We start from the raw sequence: 22,088 nt of genomic DNA, 5'->3' as shown, positions 1-22,088 counted from the left end.
CCCTGTGTTTTCCCTGTGTGTCTTTCCCAGCACAAACCAATTAGTGTCTATTCAGAAGTAACTCCCATTGTGCTCAACGAGGCTTGTAATTAAGAAGAAGGAGAAAGGGGGAGAGCCGGGGGGGAGCCTCTCTTATTGGTTGAGTAGCCCCTGCCAGTCAGATGATGTTCACTCCAACCCCCAACCCCCACCCGGAAGTATGTTCTGTGAAGCAATTTAGAATGGTGCGATGCACTCGCTAGTGGAGCCCTGCCCTGCCCAGACCAAAACCGGCTCCTTGAAAAATGTGGGTAAGCCACTCCTTCTGTCTCCTTCCATTGTCGTGGAGACACCATCTAGGTAACTTACCAGATATCACTCTTGCTATCCAGCACATTTATGTTTTGCTGAATTTTTACCCCCACCTTTGCCTTTGGGGAATGCATTTTAAGAAGCCCATTGGAAACTGAATTGCTTGATCTAGTCTGACATGATGCTCTTGACCCTATTCCTGTGCCTTTCTCCCATCTTTGCTGAGGCTGGGTATGAAGACGCCTGGCATTTTGGCTGCGTCTCAAAATGGAGTCAGTACTGTTCACTCAAAAGACTTCGTAACAGTCATGGTTAGAGTAGACCCATTGAAATAAATGGGACATGTTAGTAATGATTAACTTAAATAACTTGGGTCTCCCCCAAGTGCAATTAAGTTTGAATCCAAACAAATGAATACATAAAATAAATACTTGTATAGCGACTGGACCTAGAGAGTGACTGCGTAGGGGTGCTTCCAGATGAGGTTTTTATTGTGCAAACAGTTTGTCGTTTTCACATAATTTTACAGAGGAAATTCTGTGAATGAGGCAGACCATTTGTAGCCCTCCTGTGTTTTCCCACCACTTCTTTCATCTTTTTTTCCTACGCCCCTCCCCAAAATCCATTAAGGAAGAAAAGATGGAATAGCTGCACAATGCCTTTTAACTGTTAGCGATAGAAGTCCTATCTATCCAGAAGCATCCAGTGTGAATTCTAAGGATCTTCCTGATACTAAACCATCAAGCCTAATAGTGTTTAATCCCTCATAATGCAAACTTTTTTCCAGTCCTGCTAATTAAGGGCAAAATCGGATCACCATATGTTTCTTAAACACCTGCTCGCCAGTCTGGCCGTAAAGCAGGAGTGAGGGTCCTCTCATCATGTCACACTGATTTCTCAGTTCAATGGGCAGAAAATACAAAGCAAGAGGCTAAACAGCCTTATATATTTCCATTATTGTTTTTTTTTTATATTCTAATTGGGAGCATTGCTTTTGTTTTTCCAAGGAAACTCTCAAGCCTTGAGTACCTGGATTTGTCCAGCAATAATCTTTCCCAAATCCCAAGTGGCCTACCACGGAACATCGTCCTCCTCCACCTAGAGAAGAATGCAATTAAATCGATTGGCAGGGGTGTCTTGACGCAGATCAAGAACCTGGAATACTTACTACTTCACAATAATAAACTGAAGGCCCGTGGGATCCACCCGCTGGCTTTCCAGGGCCTGAAGAAGTTGCACACGGTCCATTTATACAACAACCAGCTGGAAAAGATCCCCAGTGGGTTGCCCAGGCGGGTGAAAACTCTTATGATTCTTCACAACCAGATCTCAGAAATCAACAGGAATGATTTTGCTACCACTTATTTTATGGAGGAATTAAACCTGAGTTACAACAAGGTCACCAGCACACAGATTCATCGGGACGCCTTCCGTAAGCTGAGGCTACTGAAGTCCTTGGATCTTTCAGGCAATAACCTTCACACCATGCCATATGGCTTCCCAAAGAACCTGCAAAACCTGAAGCTGAAAGTGAATGAGATCAGCTCCATTCCCAGGGGCACATTATCTGGAATGTCAAAGCTGCAGGAGCTGTATCTGAGTAACAACAAACTGAAAGTCAGTTCAATTCACAGTGGCTCATGGAGGGATCTCACAAGTCTCAAGGTAAAAACACATTCTTAAGTATCTAAGGGCAGAATCCTATGCATGTTTAGACAGAAAAAAAGGCCTACAACTCCCAGCATTTCCCAGCCAGCCTTGTTATTATGTGCACTTTTGGATAGACATAGCCATGGGAAAAATAAACAGACCAACAAATTCTGTAGCAAGGAAATTCAACTTCTACAGCTAGAATAGATTTGGCAAAGTTAAGGAATTATGCAAGTGTGCTTATGAAAAAGTTGGATGTGGAATGTTGTTATTTCACCACCAGAATCTGGGAGCCTGGGGCAAGCGAGACCCACGGATAGTACTGACAGGCAAAGAGAGAGAAATAATGGAGCATAAGGTGTGTTGAGATGCAAAAAAACGATAAAGAGGCAAATAGTTGGTATTGTATGATAGAATTTTGAAAACTAATTGAAAGAGTTCCAGTTTTTTTTTTTATGAGGCAATGATATGCTTGCATGCAAATGTGTTTTTCCAAGTAATTAAAATGTGGAACTGAAGCAATGGGCAGGAGTGGATACCCAGTTTTCAGCTGAGCTTGTGACTCTCTGGATCAAGGTAAGCACCATGCATGCATGGAATTGGGAAATTTATGTCCCCTATTTGTGCACCTCAGATCAGCCTACCTACTTTGGACAAGCCATAACAAATTCTGAGTATACCAAAACGTTATACAAGGTGTACTGGTGGTATCATTGTACAAAAGCTATTTGATTTGGCAGTAGCTTTTGACACAGATGAAGTTCATTAATGTACAGCATGCAAGTCTCCAGTGAAAGCATATCAATGTTGAAAACCAGTCAGAACAACTTAGATTTCTACAAACCCATTTGCAATGGTTTTGAACATCTTCAATTTTAGTCCCCACAAAAATATTCAAATTTAAAGGAAATTTTCTAAATGTTGAAAGGATATCATATTTTGATTCCTTAGTTCTAAAATTGGGTTCATTAAATTATTATTTTTCATAAATAAAAATATTTTTTTTTTTGCATAAATAAAAATAACATTTCCAAAGGCATTTTGTTCTTGCTTATGGAATTGTGCTGCACTTTCAACAGTGATGGCGTTCTTTAGATCTAATCTGGATGTCTGATCTTGGAGAATAATCATAAATGCTGTTAACAAACAGAATATGCATTCAAGTATATACATCCTGTATGTTTCAACCTAATCCGCAGTGTGTAGCTTTTAACCTTAGAAGTCCAGACAATTGCATTCACTCTGAAGTTCCATCGTTACCTGGTCCAATTGTTGATGTGCTGTTTTATACACAATGTTTGTCTCCCCCCTCCCCGCCCACCCAGATCTATGGAAATTTTAATGTCAGTATGTACAGCAGGTTTCTTTACATGTGCTAATCATGTATGCACAAGAATTATGTTTTTGAAAGTTCTTCAACCTGGATATTCCATGCTGTCATTTCGGTGTTAGAATGGTTCCACATGAGCTTGGCCTTGCCAGACCAATTAAGATATCTGGAGGCTGCTTGTTGTTGTTGTTCAGTCATTCAGTCGTGTCCGACTCTTCATGACCCCATGGACCATAGCGCTCCAGGCCTTCCTGTCCTGCGCTCTCTCCCGGAGCGTGCTCAAGTTCATATTCATTGCATCGGTGATGCTATCTAGCCATCTCATCCTCTGCCGTCCCCTTCTCCTTTTGCCTTCAGTCTTTCCCAGCATCAGGGTCTTTTCCAGGGAGTTTTCTCTTCGCATTAGGTGGCCAAAATATTGGAGCTTCAGCTTCAGTATCTGTCCTTCCAATGAGTACTCAGGGTTGATTTCCTTTAGGATTGACTGATTTGACCTCCTTGCAGGCCAGGGGACTCGTAAGAGTCTTCTCCAGCACCACAGTTCGAAAGCATCAATTCTTCGGCGCTCAGCCTTCCTTATAGTCCAGCTTTCACAGCCATACATTACTACTGGGAAAACCATAGCTTTGATTAGACGGACCTTTGTCGGCAAGGTGATGTCTCTGCTTCTTACTATGCTGTCTAGGTTTGCCATAGCTTTCCTCCCAAGGAGCAAGCGTCTTTTAATTTCATGGCTACAGTCACCGTCTGTGGTGATCTTGGAGCCCAAGAAAGTAAAATCTGTCACTGCTTCCACTTCTTCCGCTTCTATATGCCAGGAAGTGATGGGGCCAGATGCCATGATCTTAGTTTTTTTAATGTTGAGTTTCAAACCAGCTTTTGCACTCTCCTCTTTCACCCTCAACAAGAGGCTCTTGAGATCCTCTTCGCTTTCTGCCATTAGGGTGGTATCGTCTGCATATCGGAGGTTGTTGATAATTCTCCCAGCAATCTTAATTCCGACCTCTGATTCATCCAACCCAGCATTTCTCATGATGTACTCTGCATATAAGTTAAATAAGCAGGGTGACAATATGCAGCCTTGTCGTACTCCTTTCCCAGTTTTGAACCAATCGGTTGTTCCATGTCTGGTTCTTACTTTTGCTTCTTGACCCTCGTACAGGTTTCTCAGGAGACAGGTAAGGTGGTCTGGTACTCCCATCACTTTAAGATTTGCCAGAGTTTGTTGTGATCCACACAATCAAAGGCTTTAGCGTAGTCAATGAAGCAGAAATAGACGTTTTTCTGGAATTCCCTTGCTTTCTCCATGATGCAGTGAATGTTGGCGATTTGATCCCTAGTTCCTCTGCCTCTTCGAAACCCAGCTTGTACTTCTGGTAGTTCTCGGTTCGCATACTGCTGAAGCCTAGCTTGTAGGATTTTGAGCATCACCCTGCTGGCATGTGAAATGAGCGCAATTGTGTGGTAATTTGAACACTCTTTGGCGTTGCCCTTCTTTGGAACTGGAATGTAAACTGACCTTTTCCAGTTTTGCGGCCATGTTGAGTGTTCCAAATTTGTTGGCATATTGAATGCAGCACTTTAACAGCATCATCTTTTAGGATTTTAAATAGCTCAGCTGGAATACTGTCATCTCCACTAGCTTTGTTGTTACTAATGCTTCCTAAGGCCTACTTGACTTCACTCTCTAGGATGTCCGGCTCAAGTTCAGTGACCGCACTATCATGGCTATCAGGGACATTCAGATCTTTCCTGTATAGTTCTTCTGTGTATTCTTGCCACCTCTTCTTAATCTCATCTGCTTCTATTAGGTCCCTGCCTTCTTTGTCCTTTATCATGCCCGTCTTTGCACAAAACGTTCCCTTGAGATCTCCAGTTTTCTTGAAGACATCTCTAGCCTTTCCCATTCTGTTGTTTTCTCGATTTCTTTGCATTGTTCATTTAAGAAGGCCTTCTTGTCTCTCCTTGCTATTCTCTGGAACTCTGCATTCAGTTGGATATATCTTCCCCTTTCTCCCTTGCTTTTCACTTCCCTTCTTTCCTCAGCTACTTGTAAAGCCTCATCAGACAGCCACTTGGCTCTCTTGCATTTCTTTTTCTTTGGGATGGATTTCGTTGCTGCCTCCTGAACAATGTTACGGACCTCCGTCCATAGTTCCTCAGGCACTCTGTCTATCAGGTCTAATCCCTGAAATCTATTCCTCACCTCCACTGTATATTCATAAGGGATATGATTTAGGTCATACCTGAATGGTTTAGTGGTTTTCCTTACGTTCTTCAATTTAAGCCGAAATTTTGCAAGAAGCAGCTCATGATCTGAGCCACAGTCAGCTCCAGGTCTTGTTTTTACTGAATGTATGGAGCTTCTCCATCTTTGGCTGCAAAGTACATAATCAATCTGATTTCGATATTGACCATCTGGTGATGTCCATGTGTAGAGTCGTCTCTTGTGCTGTTGGAAAAGAGTGTTTGCTATGATCAGCGTGTTCTCTTGGCAAAGCTCTATTAGCTTTTGTCCTGCTTCATTTTGTACACCAAGGCCATGCCTGCCTGTTATCCCGGTGATTTCTTGACTTCCTACTTTAGCATTCCAATCCCCTATGATGAAGAGGACATCTTTTTTTGGTGTTAGTTCTAGAAGGTGTTGTAGGTCTTCATAGAACCGATCAACCTCAGCTTCTTCGGCATCAGTGGTTGGGGCATAGACTTGAATTACTGTGATGTTGAATGGTTTGCCTTGGATTCGTACTGAGATCATTCTATCATTTTTAAGATTGTACCCCAGTACTGCTTTTCCCACCCTTTTGTTGACTATGAGTGCTACTCCATTTCTTCTAAGGGATTCTTGCCCACAGTAGTAGATATGATGGTCACCTGAATTAAATTCGCCCATGCCTGTCCATTTTAGTTCGCTGATTCCCAAGATGTCGATGTTCAATCTTGCCATCTCATGTTTGACCACCTCCAGCTTACCTTGATTCATTGATCTGACATTCCAGGTTCCTAAACAATATTGTTCTTTACAGCATCGGATTTTCTTTTCACCACCAGACACATCCGCAGCTGAGTGTCCTTTCGGCTTTGGCCCAGCCGCTTCACTCTTTCTGGCGCTACTTGGAAATACCCTCTGCTCTTCCCCAGTAGTATATTGGACACCTTCCGACCTGAGGGGCTCATATTCCGGCCTCATCTCTTTTAGCCTTGTGATATGTTCCATGGGGTTTTCTTGGCAAGAATACTGGAGTGGGTTGCCATTTCCTTCTCCAGTGGACCACATTTTGTCAGAACTCTCCGCCATGAGCTGTCCGTCTTGGGTGGCCCTGCACGGCATAGCTTATGGCTTCAGTGAGTTACGCAAGCCCCTTCGCCACAACAAGGCAGTGATCCATGAAGGGGATCCATGAAGTGGAGGCTTCAGTGATCCATGAAGGGGAGGCTGCTAGCTGGCTCAAAAGCCTGTTCATTTAATTGTGCAGATATGGATTAGGAAGGCAGGCCAGTATTATGAGCCTACTAGGCAATGGACAGCATTCCACCAAAGTGTTGTCCAGAGACTGAGTCAGTTTTAGAGGATCCAACCAGGCATCAGCTACAAAAGCAAGGCAATGCTTTGGTCAAGCAGGTTTGAGCAGGGGCCGAATTCTGGAGAAGTATGCTGCTATATAGGGTGGAATTCTAGGCTAGAGAGCACTAGTGATAAAAGTAGGACTAAGCAGATCTAAGATGCCAGGATAGGCAATGGGGAGTCCTGAATAAGGTGCAAAATGTTCAGGAACTGGGTGGGTTCCACATAGAGGGCTTAGAGCCACCTGGAATGCAGTGCTAAGAGCCAGTCAAGCTAATGTCACAAACTAATTGAGAACTGGGGAAGTTGCTCCTAAGATGATTGAGCAGAAAAGGTTTCTAGCCTGGACCTGAACGTCCTGAGTTCTAGTCCCATGGCTGCCAGAAAAAAATCAACAGGAAGACTTGTTCAGGTGCTCCAATAGTGCACATTTGAACAGGAATATGTGTAGACAGGATACCCTGGAGAAGATGCTGATGCTAGGGAAAGTGGAAGGCAAAAGGAAGAGGGGCCGACCAAGGGCAAGATGGATGGATGATATTCTGGAGGTGACAGACTCGACCTGGGGGGAGCTGGGGGTGGCGATGGCCGACAGGAAGCTCTGGCGTGGGCTGGTCCATGAAGTCATGAAGAGTCGGAAGTGACTGACCGAATAAACAACAAATGTGTAGACAATAGCACTAACATTTTCTGTAAGCCAAAAACCAAGGCTTTAATTAAAGTGACCCTTAATTCTCAAGGCAAGTTCAAGGTCAAACAGAAAAGAGACAAGGACTATCACATTCTGTACTGGCAGACAAAAGATCCACGATAAAGACTAATATTCCACATTAGCTATCACTGTTATCTTGCCCTTTCTTTTACTGCCTAAATAGAATTTTGTGGAAAACTAACCCTAGCCCACTTCATTTTAATCAATCAGATATTTTGGAGTCAAAATAATGAAGCACTTGGGGGGGGGGAGTCTAAGGAATGTTATGAATGTTTGAGAACCAACTTGCTTTGAAATCATTTGTTTACAAAAATGAATTTGCTTAGATTCCTGGGTGATGGGAGCAGAGCTAGTGAAATGTCTAAAGACAGCCCACTATGCTATAGTTTGGATCATCAGTTTGTCTCTGTCAGGCCTCATGCCTTCAGATCCTCAAATGATTGGCTGTTTCAAGCAGTGTCTGTGTGTGTCTTGTGTAATTTTGTTCAAAATATATCACCACTAAGTCCTAACCTGAGTCTGAGTATCTCTTGAGGTGGTGGTGGATGATGTTGTTCAAAGATGGTTCTGGGCATGAGTGTTATGCATAGGTTATCTAAAGTAGTTGCTCCAAGTGATGCTATCTTTTACAAAATGATGCTGCACTTAGAGCAACAGTTCTAGGACACTCATGTGCAGTGCATATGCTTGATGCCATCTTGGAGGTTCCCCCCTGCAACATTCCTGTTGATTCTGGAGGAGGCCAGTAAGTGCTGGGGTTGCTGCTGGCAGTGAAAGACGCTGGGGAAAGGAAGGAAAACTGACTCAAAACTGAGGCTGGCCTTGGCTGCTATGTTCTTTGTATCAGGATGCATTCGATAACAGTATGAAAGTGTCAGGTGGTGCAGAATGTAACTGGAGATTCTCTTACCTGAGACAGGATGGCCTGTGGGAGTAGGGATGTACGAATTTTGTTATATCTGTCTGTTCCGTCTGTGATTCGTGGATTGTGAGGTGTCTTTTGTTCCAGTTTGCAATTGCACATTAGTGCAATGAGAATTTCATTGATCTTTGAAAATGAGCACTTCTGCAACTCTGCCCACCCCCAAATAAAAAAATGGTAAACAAGTCTGCAGAATCCATGCGATTCAGAAAAAGCCGGTCCGCTGTGGAATCCACAGGTCAGATTCATAGAAATCTGAACTCATTTGAATCCATTGCGGATTTCTCCAACATCCCTATGTGGGACCTCATTCTGTCAGCACTCCAGCATTTGCGCTGATTTCTTAGATTACTCTCCCATAAAGATCTATTGAGAATGTCTCTTTGGTATTAAGTTCAGACAACCAGGACCATGTGAAGAGGCCTTCAGGTAGCTGCTTCACAGCTATTAAATTCTATTGTTCCACCAGGTTTGAAACCTGAGCTTCTCTTGGAAGTTGGTATGGTTTTCCATAACTTAGGTTAAAATGGTATGGGAGTGAGGAGGGCTTTCATATATATTTTATGATAGTGACAATAATAATGCTGATGTTGTTAAACACTAGGCTCTAGGTACAAATAGTTCAGTTAAAAGAACAAACCCTGCCTGTGGGCTTGCATTCTAAAAATAAAAACTAGCTATTTAATAGGCACATATATTGTTGCTTGCCTCAGATGAGACAGGCTAGAAATAGCAAATAAATGGATCCTGGCTTAAATATGTGCCATGGGTTTTCCTATTATTTATTTTGCCTTTTAACTGACTCTGCTTTTCTTGGTTCCAGTTGGGACCAAACGCAAAAGTGGCCAAAAGGCATATTCAAGCAGAAGCTGGTCAAAGTGCAGTTTTGCCCAGAAACAATTTCCAGCTCTATTTTTCCAAAGCCAAAATCTTGAATAATCTTTGTGTGAGATCTTGAATTTCTGGCTGGTTCTCCAGTCTGCTGATTATCTCTTGCCACAACAGTCTTTTCAAGGATCAGCCTTTTCTAGCCTGAATCAACAGTGATGGAATACACTTCAGAAAAGAAGAATCCCTTTTCAGGGGAGGCTGATGGCTCCTATTTCAGTGGCGCAGTGAATCCTCTCTAGGTTTCAGTCAGAACCAGTCAGAACTCTAAAGGAGCAATCCAAAGTGCTGGACCCTATCCCCAAAATGTATTCAGAACCGTAGATAGCTTCTTTTGAGTTCTCACTGGTTCAGATTGAAATCCAGAGCAGATTCACTGCCCCACTGAAATAGGAGCCACCAGTCTCCACTGTCCCTTATTTGAATTAATTAAAGAAATATTTATATCATATTCTTTTGAGCTCTAGAAGTAGCTCTGGGAAAGAGTCATAGTTCAGTGGCTTTGCATGCAGAATATCTCAGGTTCAATCCTCAGCCTCTCCTGGCAGGGCTGGCAAAGGTCCCCACCTGAAACCCTGGACAGCTACTGCCAATCAGTGTAGACCAGCAGTTGGCAATATACAGCCATTTTTGTGACCTCACCATCTCCCCCTGCTGCAGCCAAGTGACAAGAGAGCAGTGGGCAATAAATCACAGTGATGACAAGCAGAACTGCACTTCCAGGAGCAGGATTCTGCGTGGAATTTCCTTGCATGTGCTTTGCTTGCCTTGTTTTCCCGCAAAATCACCACAATTTTTTGCTGCCACTTTCTCTTTGCATGGTGTCTTTGGTGTGTGATTTCAGCAGCAGCAGCAGCAATTTGCTGGGGAAAATGGGCAGGAGGGTGCTGTTGTGCTCGTGTCCTCCTTGTGGATTTCCCATGGGCAGCTGGTCGGCCACTGTGTGGACAGAATGCTGGACTAGATGGACCCGTGGTCTGATAAGGCATGGTTCTTCTTATGTCCTTATGATCTTAAATTCAGCGGAGGTGGAGGTGGCTCCTGGTGGGTTTTGGGAAGCAATGCAGCCCCTCGGCCCCTGAAAGTTGCCCACCCCAGGCCCTGTTTCCACTACAACGGAAGGAGAAGCTAACGGAGATGTACCGGTTTTTTAAAAAGGAATCAGCGTTGCTGCAACGCGGTCCATGCAGGGCTCCACAAGCAGGTTCTCCGCACCAGTAAAAATCACTTCACAGAACATACTTCCTGGTGGGGGTGGGGGTTGGAGCGAATGTCATCTGACTGGCAGGGGCTGCTCAACCAATAAGAGAGGCTTCTTCCCCTCTCCCCCCCTCCCGCCTTTCTCCTTTTCCCTGCCAGTCTAGATGCACCTGCATTTCAGGAGTAAGCCTCATTGATCACAGTGGGAGTTACTTCCAAGTAGACACACGCATGCTTGTGCTGAGAATGAGAGCAGTAAACACAAAGACAGAAACCAGCCCCTGTTTTAACCTGCAGTATCTCTATAATGAGGGGTGGAAGTATTCTTCCTAATGCAATAAACCAAACAAAGGAGAATTGGAGTCTTGAGATCACACTTTACCGCACTTAGGGAATTTGTGCTTTAAACTGTGCCACATCAATTGAGGGGGATCTCTGTAAATTCAGTGGACATTCAGAGGGCAAGCCTCATTGACCACAATGGGAGGAAACACCCCTTGACCAGGGTCATAGTGAAAGGCACACCCCTGAGCAGGACTAGCATACCTGAGGTCAATGTGGGGGTTGGGGGAGACAGCCACTACACTGCAGAGAACCCGCCTTGAGGAAATCAGACTTTAAGCAGTCTCAGGAAATCCAGTTTTCCCTGATAAGCTCCGGGATGGCTGCTGGATGGCTACAACATCATCTATCCCTAATGACCTCAACACGCAACCAGCTTGGAGTAAATTGCTGGTGAAAACACACACACCCCATGTAGACAATACTGAACTAGGTGGACCAGTCGTCAGACTTAATGTGGGGCATCTTCATACGTCCCTATGCTTATAAACAGAAACAGAATACTAAAGAGCAGTCAAAAAGGATGTTCAGTGAAATGTACAATATCTATACCACCTTTCTTCACAAACAGAATTAAAATAATTAGATTGGCATACTTAGGAATTAATCCCATTGATCTCAGACTTACTTCCAAGTAAACAAGTTTCTTCTTCTATAATAATATAAAGTTCCTTCGTCTAACATGATGCTTGCATGCAAGTATGACTGTTGCACTCATCCTGAACTGCCTCACTGGCACAAGCAGGAGAGGTAATGTAAGAAAGCTGAGAGAAACAGGAAGGCAATATCTGTGTTTCGAGAACATGTGAGCTTTTGCCTCAGGGAAAGCCTCAAAATTCCCAGCAAAAAAACCATGCTTGTAAAGGGCAGTTGTAATCAACTGTTGGCAGTTGATCAGCAGACTGATCATTTTCTTCTGCCCAGTTTACATGTCCAGAATTCTGAGTGCCAGATACCAAACTTTGTAAGGCTGCACATTTCACAATAGCTACAGCCATTACTGGCCAGGCTGCCAGAACAGCCTTACTGCAGCTACTACAGCTCATCTCTGTGGCCACGTTTCATTGTACACGTCAAATGTAATTATCTTGCTAGCTTGGCAATAAAAAAGGACTACAGTTGAATAGGATGGAAGAGAAGGAGAAGAGAGTGTGAAAAATAATGGTGTGGATAAAAAATACTACACATTTTTCAAATCTGTTTGTTGATTAATTTTTTTAATGTATAAACTGTATGTGCAATTGCTGGTTTGGAGTGACATGTCACGCGCATCATATCGCCTATGTATTGGTATATATGAGGCAAGTGGGAAGATGCAGTAGTCCAAAGAAAAGGAGAAACAAAGGGCCAAGGGTGAGAAAGGTGGGCAAAAGCCAGCTGGGAAGAGGTAGGTGCCTTCACCTATTCACTCAACCACAGTGCACCTATTTGGTCACATTTCTGTACAGATTTCCCACCTCTTTGTGAGCATCTCACTAGTGGCATATAATGAACTTTGGCTGCAATCCTACGCACACTTACCTAGGAGTAAGTGTCCCCAAAATCATTGTGGCTTTCTTCTGAGTAGACCCACATAGAGTCACACTGTTAATCAGTTGAACCCTTCCTTTGCAAAATGCAGATGTCAGTTTGCTCTAAAAATCCTAGATAATCATTCTAGCTCATTTCGAAGCTTCACCATGATTTCTGTTAATTATTTCAATTAATGCTGTGCTGTCTGTCCTTTCTTTCAGACGTTAGATATGGCTGGCAATCTACTGACTTCTATTCCATCTGATTTGCCAGAATCTCTAGAGTATCTGTACCTGCAGAACAACAAGATTACTACAGTTCCAGAGGATGCCTTTGAATCCACACCCAACATAAAGGGGATTTATCTCAGGTTTGTCGCCCAGGAAAAGGCTACCCCCTGCCCCGAGGTGCCTCCAATAAAGGCCAAGGTCCAGTTAATTCTAAGGGTCTGGGCATGCCCCATGGGATCGGTTGCATTTTGATTAAACCAAGCAGCAGAACCCCACCACTCCATGTCGAGTCATAAACTGCCTTGGAAAGTTCCCCTTAATTTCAAAAACTCTTGACAGTGTGGCATTCTTGCTGTTCAAGAAATAAATGTCCAAAGTCTTCCTGAGCATGGCAGGTGAGTTGTGTGCTTACTGGATTATGGCCATAGAGATTTGCAGGAAGTCGGTACTCTGCATCATAAGATTTATTCCCAATAATCCACACGTTCAGGATGCTGACCGTTGCTAATCCAGATGGACTAGGACTGGGGCTCCAGCGTAGTGTGTGTAGGCACCACTGTGCCTGTGGACATCTCTCCGCACCCGCCAGGCTCCCTGCCTCCTCCTGATTTTTATTTTATTTTAGCTTTTTTAATTTAAAACAATTGTCTAGTTGGGAAGCTGACATGCTGCAAAGTGAAGCACCAGCCTGTAGCACCATCTTTATTTCCAAGAATGCTTCTGGGCACCACATGGCATTCTTGGCCAAGTTACTGGTCTCTGACCCTCAACAGTTTGCACAGAAAACTGTGGATTCAAAAGAGTGGTTTTGTGTTTTGGAGCTCAGGCCCTACCTCTGCCTTGTACTTGTTCTTGGGTGGGTTACTTTTCTTTTACTCTCACCAGTTTGCCTTCTCAGAAATGGGTGTTTTGTGTGACTGGCCACATCCACCATGGCAGCCTTTTTGCAAATGACCACCACCCTCCCATGGCAGCCATTTTGTTAATGGCTCATAACAGTGCCCATTTAAGTCTCTCAAAATGCCAAATGTGCCCAATTGTGTTGCGGACCCCTGGCCTAGGAGAAGCAGTTTGGGTGGCACAAATGCCACCACACAACAGTAATGGTAACTCTAAATAAATAACTCAGTAGGAAGTATGTCATCTCTTCCTGTTGCACTTCAAAGAGAATATTCACATCATTTGTCTTCTGGGAAATCTGATTATGATCTTACTTGCACAAGTAAATGTGGTGGTAGAGCTCTCCAATTCTGTGATTTATTTATTTTTTAAACTGTAACCTTGTGATTTTAAGAGTTTCTTAATGCTTCAAATTACAACAACAGTAACAAATGCTTGTATCACTTGAGCTCATCAGAGTGCTTTGTTATTGTTCAGTCGTGTCCGACTCTTTGTGACCCCTTATGTAGCCATTATAACCACCAAAAAAAAGGGATTTGTCTCCCCATGCCTCAATGACCTATCACTTTAGTAACTTTGATTTCTGTTTTCCTTTTTTTAATGTAATTTCTTGGGAGACTGTGCTTCCCCTTTCCACCACTGGATAATGTGTCTCCCACAATTTTATTTTAAAGAGAAAATGTTTTTATTTTAAAGAGAAAACCTACCCAGCAATGTGTCTATACCATGAACAATGGGCATTAAAATGAGGTAAAAATAAATCACATATCTTACTGATTTAGGCCTCTTCACCAAAAATCAGCCCAATCAATAAGTCTTACAACAGTTTCACAATTGTAGAGCAGGCTACCTGAAAAACTGTATTCTCCCACATGAGCCTGCCTGGTTCTTAAGATCTTCAGAAGAGGCCTTTCTTTTGAGACCACCACCTTCAGAGGCACATTTGGTGGCAATGTGAAAGAGGGCCTTCTTGGTGGCCACTCCCTGCCTGTGGAACTCCCTGCCGAGGGAGGCTAGGTTTACTTGCTCTCTGTTGTCCTTGCACTGGCAGACAAATACCACTTTATTCAAGCAGGCCTTTGGTGTGTAAGCATGTCCGTTGAGCTGGATGTTATTTTTACACTGCTGTTGTTATGTTTTTAATGCGTTTTAATTAATGTACTTGCTTATTATTGTTTTTATCAAGTTTTATTAGCGTTTGTAAGCTGCCTTACAATTCTCCAAGCCAGGCCCAATCCATCTTTCAGGGGGGCCTTAGTAGGCCCCTTCCTATGTTACGGGGCCCAGGCTGTAGTCTACCTGGCAGTGGTGGACAGACATTTAAATTTTGCCACAGTGCCCAGGAGTGTCACCAACGTCAGGGGCATTGTGGGAAATTAAAATGACTGCCTGCTGCTGCTATCACCACCACCAGGTGCGGGGGGCCCAGGGCTGGCATTTGCATCCGTACACCACTGTGCCCTGCCAGGTTGCTGGGGTCCCAGCAGCTGCCCGAGGGTGCTAGGTGCTGATGCTGGGCCTGCTCCAAGCTGAAAATGGGAAGCTGCTTCCTGGAGAATTAAGAAAGATAAAAAGGATTGATGCAGAGCTAACTATGAAGCGCAGCATGAGGCATAGGAGGTCATTTAAGCCATAGGAAGAAGGTGTGGCCTTGTATATCCACCCTTCTGTCTGCATGCATGCAGAAGTCCCTGAGCACTGGGAGACACTGGGAGAATGAAGAAAGCTTTTGTTGGCGAAGTAAAACCAAAACATTGAAAAATGCGCAGAAAATCAAAGCAAATAGAGATCACACTCCTCTTCCCCTTTTACAAGGCCATGTTGTGGTATACAGAGTCCTTGTCTGGGATTAGGGTCTAGTAGACATCAGAAGGAACTTTAATGAATATGTTCCTCATATGTGCATTGATAACACAAAAGTTGAAGGATTTGGATTTAACACCATGTAACTTTTAATGTTCAAGGTTTAACAAGATTGCATTCCATGCAGTCAAAGAAAGCACCTTCCAAAGACTGAAGCATCTGCAAGTGCTGGACATCGAAGGAAACTTTGAATTCAGTGACCCTTTGAAGAACGGCGATCATTCAGATGAGGAAATGGAAGAGGAAGAGGAAGAACAGGAGGTGGAGGAAAAATGAAGACATCCCTTGACTGAACCAAGCGTATCACATGGTAGAAGATCACCTTAATTGCTTTTCCAAGGGGACACAGATATACCATCTTTTCACTCGACACAATCTTCTGTGGCAAAAAACTCTTTTCGACCCAGTCCTGTGTGTTGCTAAGTTAGCAAATAAATGTCTGTGATGGGCCATAAATCGGTGCTAGTGCAATATCACAGTTGGTGACATTACCAGATGACACGAATGTTGCATAGGGATAGCAATGTTTTTGCGCCAACACAGCAGTGTCAAGTCCATTGTGGCTTTCCAGAAAGGCACAAGGAATGCATGCTATGTACATCATGCTACAGGTTGGTTGTACACTGGCAGTGATTACACCAGTTTCCATTCTGCATCTTGCAGCTCAGATATATGTACAATTAATAACCAAGCTGTGGGATAATGTCACTGCTATGTGATAGTGTCTATGCTGCATGGAAAGCAGCCTCTCTCTGGCTGCCTCTGTGCACCGTCCATACTTGCAAAGGCACAGAAAGGGGTACTTTCTGTGGCTGCTTCACTACATCGAAAACAGGAAGCTGCCAAATGAGTCAGAACATTGGTCCATCTAGCTCAGTATTATTTACACTGAATGGAAGCAGCTCTGCAGGGATTCAGGCAGGGGTCTTTCCCAGCAGAGGCTGGTGGCTCCAATTTCGGGGTGTCTGTGAATCCTAGGTGGGGCTAGGTATCCTCTGGAATACTTTTGTCTTTTTTTTTTTTTTAAAATCAACCATTTTGTGATCAAGAATGAGCAAGGGATATTTTAGTGCAGCCTTCCCTAACTTGGTGCCCTCCAGATGTGTTGGACTACATTTCCCATAATTCCCAGCCCACATGGCCATTGGCAGTCCAACACATCTGGAGAGCCCCAGGTTGGGGAAGGCTGCTTTTGTGGTGAAATGGTTAAATAGAGATGCTCAAGGAGCAATCCCATGCATGTAGAGACAGAAAAAAAGCCCTACAACTCCCAGCATTCCCCAGCCAGCTATGATGGCTAGGAAACACAGGGAGTTGTAGGACTTTTTTCTATCTAAATATGCATCAGATTGCACCCTTAAGTCTTTCGGTATATTTTCCTAGCTATTGGGTCAGTGGGGTGGCCCTCCCTTCATAAAACAGGTTAAAAATGAAAAAGACTAATAAGGTGAGATACAATGTAATGAATACATAAATAAAATTCGAGTTTCATGTTTTGCAAGAACTAATTCAGCAAAGTGGCGTGTATCCCTGTGTTTATACATCTATATGTATATTCGTATCTCTATAGGTATACAGAGAGCACTTAGCAGAACCGCCCAGAGAGCTTCGGCTATTGGGCGGTATAGAAATGAAATAAATAAAATAAAATAATAAATTAGCAGAAGGTACAACGAATTATCCGCAGATGGTTGGCTCATGTGATGCTTGGCCAGGCCAGTTGAACGCAATTGGCTAATGTGGGGGAGGGAGACCCCAAGTGCCATTCCAAATCTTCCACTTCCTCTTTTCCAAGTACTTTCTGGATCATCAGGGATTTCAGGGGGAATTTGCAAAAGCTGGCTTTTGTTTCTCTCCTTTTACTTCTCCTATGGCTTTCATCTGTAACCAAAAGCGAGACTGTTTAGAGCGAATGCCCCAGAACAGTGTTACTGTGTCACTGCATTCCAATGAACTGCTACACTCAGTGATGGGAGAATGAGGAGCATCCTGTGTGGTTTCATTTTGTAGGCCGATGTGAGTCATCTCTCAGTCTGCAAATGGCAACAAGACCAACCCGCCACACTGGACACATCTGTCCCTTTTTTGGTTCAGTTCAATATGTATATTTGGATTTAAAAAAAAAAAGATATCATATTACGGCTGGATCCCACCTATAATTTATCCCCATTCCTAAAGCCTGCGATATGCACCCACCTTTATGAACATTTAAAATATCAAATTATTCTCTTTTGTGAACATTAAAATTATGTTTTTGCCTTTCAGAGATTTGTCGAACTTCTTTTGGGGGTGTGCGTGCAGCATGTTTGCTAATGAGACCTTAAAGAAGGAAGTAGCCATAATACGAACACACAAAACGGAGTCAGGCCATTGGTCCATCTTGTCTATGCTATTTAACTTCTACATCAACGTGGGTGGGGAACGATCCAGACAAGACAAGCTCAGTCCAGACAAGACTAAAGAACTGTTGGTCAGGAGAAAAGCTAGTCTAGGATTGGAGGTACAGCCTGTTCCGGATGGGGTGGCGTTCCCTCTGAAGAATCAGGTTTGCAGCTTGGAGGTCCTTCTGGACCTGGCATTGCTCCTGGGGGGTCAGGTGGTTGCTTTGTCCAGGAGCATCTTCACCCAGCTTCAACTGGTGCACCAGTTGCACCCCTTCCTGGCAAAGGCAGATCTGGCCACAGTGATCCCTGCCTTAATCACTTCCTGTTTATCGCAACATGTTCTACCTGTGGCTGCCCTTGAAGATTGTTTGGAAACTGTAGCTAGTGAAAAATGCAGCAGCCAGGTTGCTTTCTGGCCCACACTTTGTGGACCTTACTACACTGTCCTTGTATCAATTGCATTGGCTGCCAGTCTGTTTCCAGACACAATTCAAGGTGTTGGTGTTTAGCTATAAAGCCCTAAACATATCCTGGCATGGGGCCATGATATCTATAAAACCATCTCCTCCCATAAAAACCTGCCCATAGTTTAAGATCATCTTTGGCTGTCCTTCTGCATGTCCTACCACCAAGGGAGGTTAAGTTGGTGGGAACATGAGATAGGGACTTTTCTGTGGCAGCACCCCGCTTGTAGAATTCTCCCAAAGGAAGTTAGGTTAGCTCCTTTGTTCAGTTTTAGGCAGGCTCTTAAAACTTTTTTTGTTCCATATGGCTTTTTAGTATTTTAAGGGTGCAGTCTTATGCATGTTTGGACAGAAAAATGTCCTACAACTCCCAGCATTCCCCAGACAGTGTGACTAGTTGGGGAATGCTGGAATTTATTTGTCTAAACATGCATAGGATAGCGGCCTAAATGTATTACCGCCACACGCTGTTTTTAAGATTCTCTCATGCTCTTAGTTTTGCTATTGGTGATGTTTTAAAGTTTTAAAAAAATCGCCTTGGGGGCCTTATGTGGGCTGAAAGGTGACACATAAATGTACAAATTAATAAATTGATAAATTAAGTAAATAATGAGTAAAAATAAATAAATGCAAACCCTCTTAAACCTGTTTACCATAGGAAAAAGTGAGAGTGCATGCCCCTTGAGCCATGATCCTTCTCTCAAACCTGGTTCAGCTCTCTGAAATCTCTCTTCCTTTGCAACATTCAAAATTACTCTAAGTAGGACTGAAGTACTAAAAGGCCAGGAAGAAAGGGGTGCAGGAGCAGATATAGTTGTCCTACATGGAAAATGCTGTGACTTCCAAATATGGCCACACACTGCAAAATATCAGCAAGTAGGGTGGCTATTTTTAACATTTGTGTATGTTAAGTTATATGTAGAGTCGCAAATCTGGAAAGAATTACTGTAATTGTAATAGAAATACAATACACCTCCCCATAATGGGCAAGACTGTGGCCAGGTGACCTGTATGCCTGCTCTGTCTACTCTCCACGTTCTAGCAGTAGATAGGCACTTTCAAGGCCCAGCTCTTTCTCCTTACGGTTCCTTATCTTTAAGCTGTACTTGGACTGGCGAGCCCTTCAGGCAGAGCAGTGTCCTTTGACAGCCCTCCAAATAGAATACTGTCCTGTCGTGTAAAGCTGGACACTTGGCCACCCTATCAACAATGTTTTGGAGATCATATTATAATGTTCATTGCCTAATGTTGACTCTTTCAAGCTGTCTAACAATAGTTCTCTGTATGGAAATCTGCTTTTTACAGTTGGCAATTGTGTCTTTTTGCTCCTCATAATAGTGCATAGTTCCTCCTCTTTTTTTGAATGGCTTTTTTATTAGGTTCTCCCCTTTCTTTTAGAACAAAATTTTATTTTGTTACTTCTCTGACTAGGGGATAACCAGCACTGTCTCTGTTGTGGCCTAGCAAAGAGCTTGGAACAAGCAAAGCATTTTAAATCCAAACAGAGACTGTTTCTAACTGTAGACCAGCAGGGAAAACACCTGATAAAAATCCATGCCAACCAAACTTGCCAAGAAGTTAGGATGGCCATTAACTTCCTCCCCAAGCTGGGCCTCTCCAAAAATCATGTTATTGCACAATAGAAATGCAGCTGTTATTCAGTTGATGGAGAGGGTGGGGAGGAGAGAACTCTAGACATCTTTCACCAAGGCATGGCTTCTGTTAACGGGGTGTCACATGTTTCTTCCCCCTTAAACTGCAGTATTTGGTTGGGAAAATGTGGTATTTCTTACAGCTAAAGGGTCTTTTGCAATTTGAAGTGCTTGTGGAATGTGGATGCTCAAGTATCATTTTGGTTAGGGCCTGTGATATCACCAGTGCACTACTTCAGGTGTTCATTGCACATTACTATTCCCTTCCAACACTGGAAAGATGCATAGTCTAGCACAAGGGGAGGCAGAATGTAGATCGAGGTTTACTGTTTAGATCTCTGGGTGGCTTGCAGTATATCTCCAGGAGTTCCTGAGCAAGGGGGTAAAACAACAACAAAGCTGTGCCATGGCTGGCCTTGTGCTAATTGCTTATATCTCAGCCTCAGTGTTCCTCATCTGTAAAATGGGAGTACACATTTGGTTGCTTTTGACCAGGTCTTTGTTCAGCTATGATGGCCAGTTCTACAGGGATGTGTTAGAATCTCTGATCTATGGTAACTCACATGTACATTTGTATTTATTTTTAAATGTATTTATAAACCACTTAGATTTCAGATTTCAAAGTAGTCTAGACAAATCATAAAAACATAAAGAATATATCATTTCTACATATCCATATAAATACAATAGACGGCAGACTACTGGGAAGGCTTGCATAAACAGATGTGTTTCCAACATGCGCCTAAATATAAGAATTGTTGGTGCATGTCTAATCAAAGATTATTCTACATAGTGGGTGCCATTACACTAAATGCCCTGCTCCAAACAACCGCGGAGTGGATCTCCTGTGGTACCACCAGGAAGGCCTCATCAGATTACTTTAAGGATCGAATGGATCTATAGGGTTTCTCAGGTAACCAGATCCCAAATTGCTTAGGGCTTTAAATACTAGCAACAAAACCTTAAATGTAGCCTGGTAGCAAATATATTCCTATTCATGGGGTGCAGTAGATAATTTACTCTGTTCCTTTCAAATCATACCGAGAGCAGTATTCTGTCTGTGGCAGATCCTATATTACCAAGGGCTATATATTTGCGGATCCTCAGAAACTGTAGATCTGATACACTATCTATGGGTGTGTCTTTTACCATGTTCAAAATTTCTCAGGAATATTATATCTGGGTTGCAACCTGAATGTGCCTTAAGAAATACATGTCACCTCTTGTTTGATCAAGAGAGTCAAGTGACCTAGCAGGCTGTGCTTTTTAATTGTTTAATTATTCCATTGATTGATTTCTGTAATGTATAGTTTTATTAATGGCCTTTGGCTTGTAAACAAATGACTGACCGGCCTGACTCTGTCCACTCCTCCTCTAAGGAACTTACATATACTGGTATTCAGCCCAGGGGTTCTGTTTTTCAGCTGTTTTTTTTCTTAAAGATACATAAAGTTTCTATGTATCTGTGTGGGCGACATACACAGTAATATAAGAATATTGAAAGTGAATTCAGTTGATTCCAATCCAATTAGCTTTATGCAACGGTCAGTACAGTATTTGGAATCAATCTGACTTTTGTGTAAACCTTGTTTCTTTTCCAGGCTTCCCTTAGGGATGTATGCATTTCCTTCTCTATCTCTGATACACACACACACACAAGCCACAGATAGGAGGGGGAAATGGGACTTTCAGACAAGACACAACACATTTTGTGTCATGCCCCTGCTGGAGGAATCCTCCTCTGAAGAGGAGCTACAGAAACAGACAATGCCAAGGAGCCACCAATGTCGAGAGATCTGGAGGAGCCTGGGCCCTCAGGGGAGATCACTGGTAGTGCTTCCCCACAGGAGGAGGGGAGTTCTGCCTCTGAGGTGGAGGCTGGGTGACCAACTAGGGTCCGAAAGTGTTGTTGCTTCAAAGAAGAAGTGCTCAATTACAATGCAGGACTCCTCAGGAAGAAAGGATTCCTTGGAAGCAAGGCCCTCCTCCTGAGTAGGACTTTTGCCAGAGGGTTTGTAATGTGCTGCAGCTGAGCCCTGGGTGGGGCTCAGGAAGCTCTGCCTATATAAGCCTTCAGTTTTAGCCTAGCTAGTGCTAGAATAATATTGTTCATTCAGTTGTAGTGCCCTGTTTTCTAGTCCTTGCCTTGTGATTGACCCTCTGTGCTGCTGACCCTCAGACTC

General features: G+C 43.3%; 1 protein-coding gene across 1 annotated transcript in view; it reads left to right on the top strand.

The window, feature by feature from the left end:
- The window catches only part of PODN (podocan), a 34,039-nt gene extending 17,793 nt beyond the window's left edge, over window positions 1–16,246 (top strand). The window contains exons 8-10 of the mRNA XM_084848260.1: window positions 1,299–1,956; window positions 12,634–12,782; window positions 15,507–16,246. Of these exons, the coding sequence (XP_084704386.1) occupies window positions 1,299–1,956; window positions 12,634–12,782; window positions 15,507–15,681 (982 nt within the window). The 3' untranslated portion in view covers window positions 15,682–16,246. The remainder of the gene's footprint in view (window positions 1–1,298; window positions 1,957–12,633; window positions 12,783–15,506) is intronic.
- The last annotated feature ends 5,842 nt before the right edge of the window (window positions 16,247–22,088 follow it).

The sequence above is a fragment of the Heloderma suspectum genome, chromosome 4, assembly GCF_057233095.1.
Source record: "Heloderma suspectum isolate Gila_16-S chromosome 4, 16-S_ref, whole genome shotgun sequence".
Lineage (NCBI taxonomy): Eukaryota > Metazoa > Chordata > Lepidosauria > Squamata > Helodermatidae > Heloderma > Heloderma suspectum.
The sequence above is the reverse complement of the archived record's forward strand: the minus strand, read 5'-3'. Positions and strand labels throughout refer to the sequence as shown.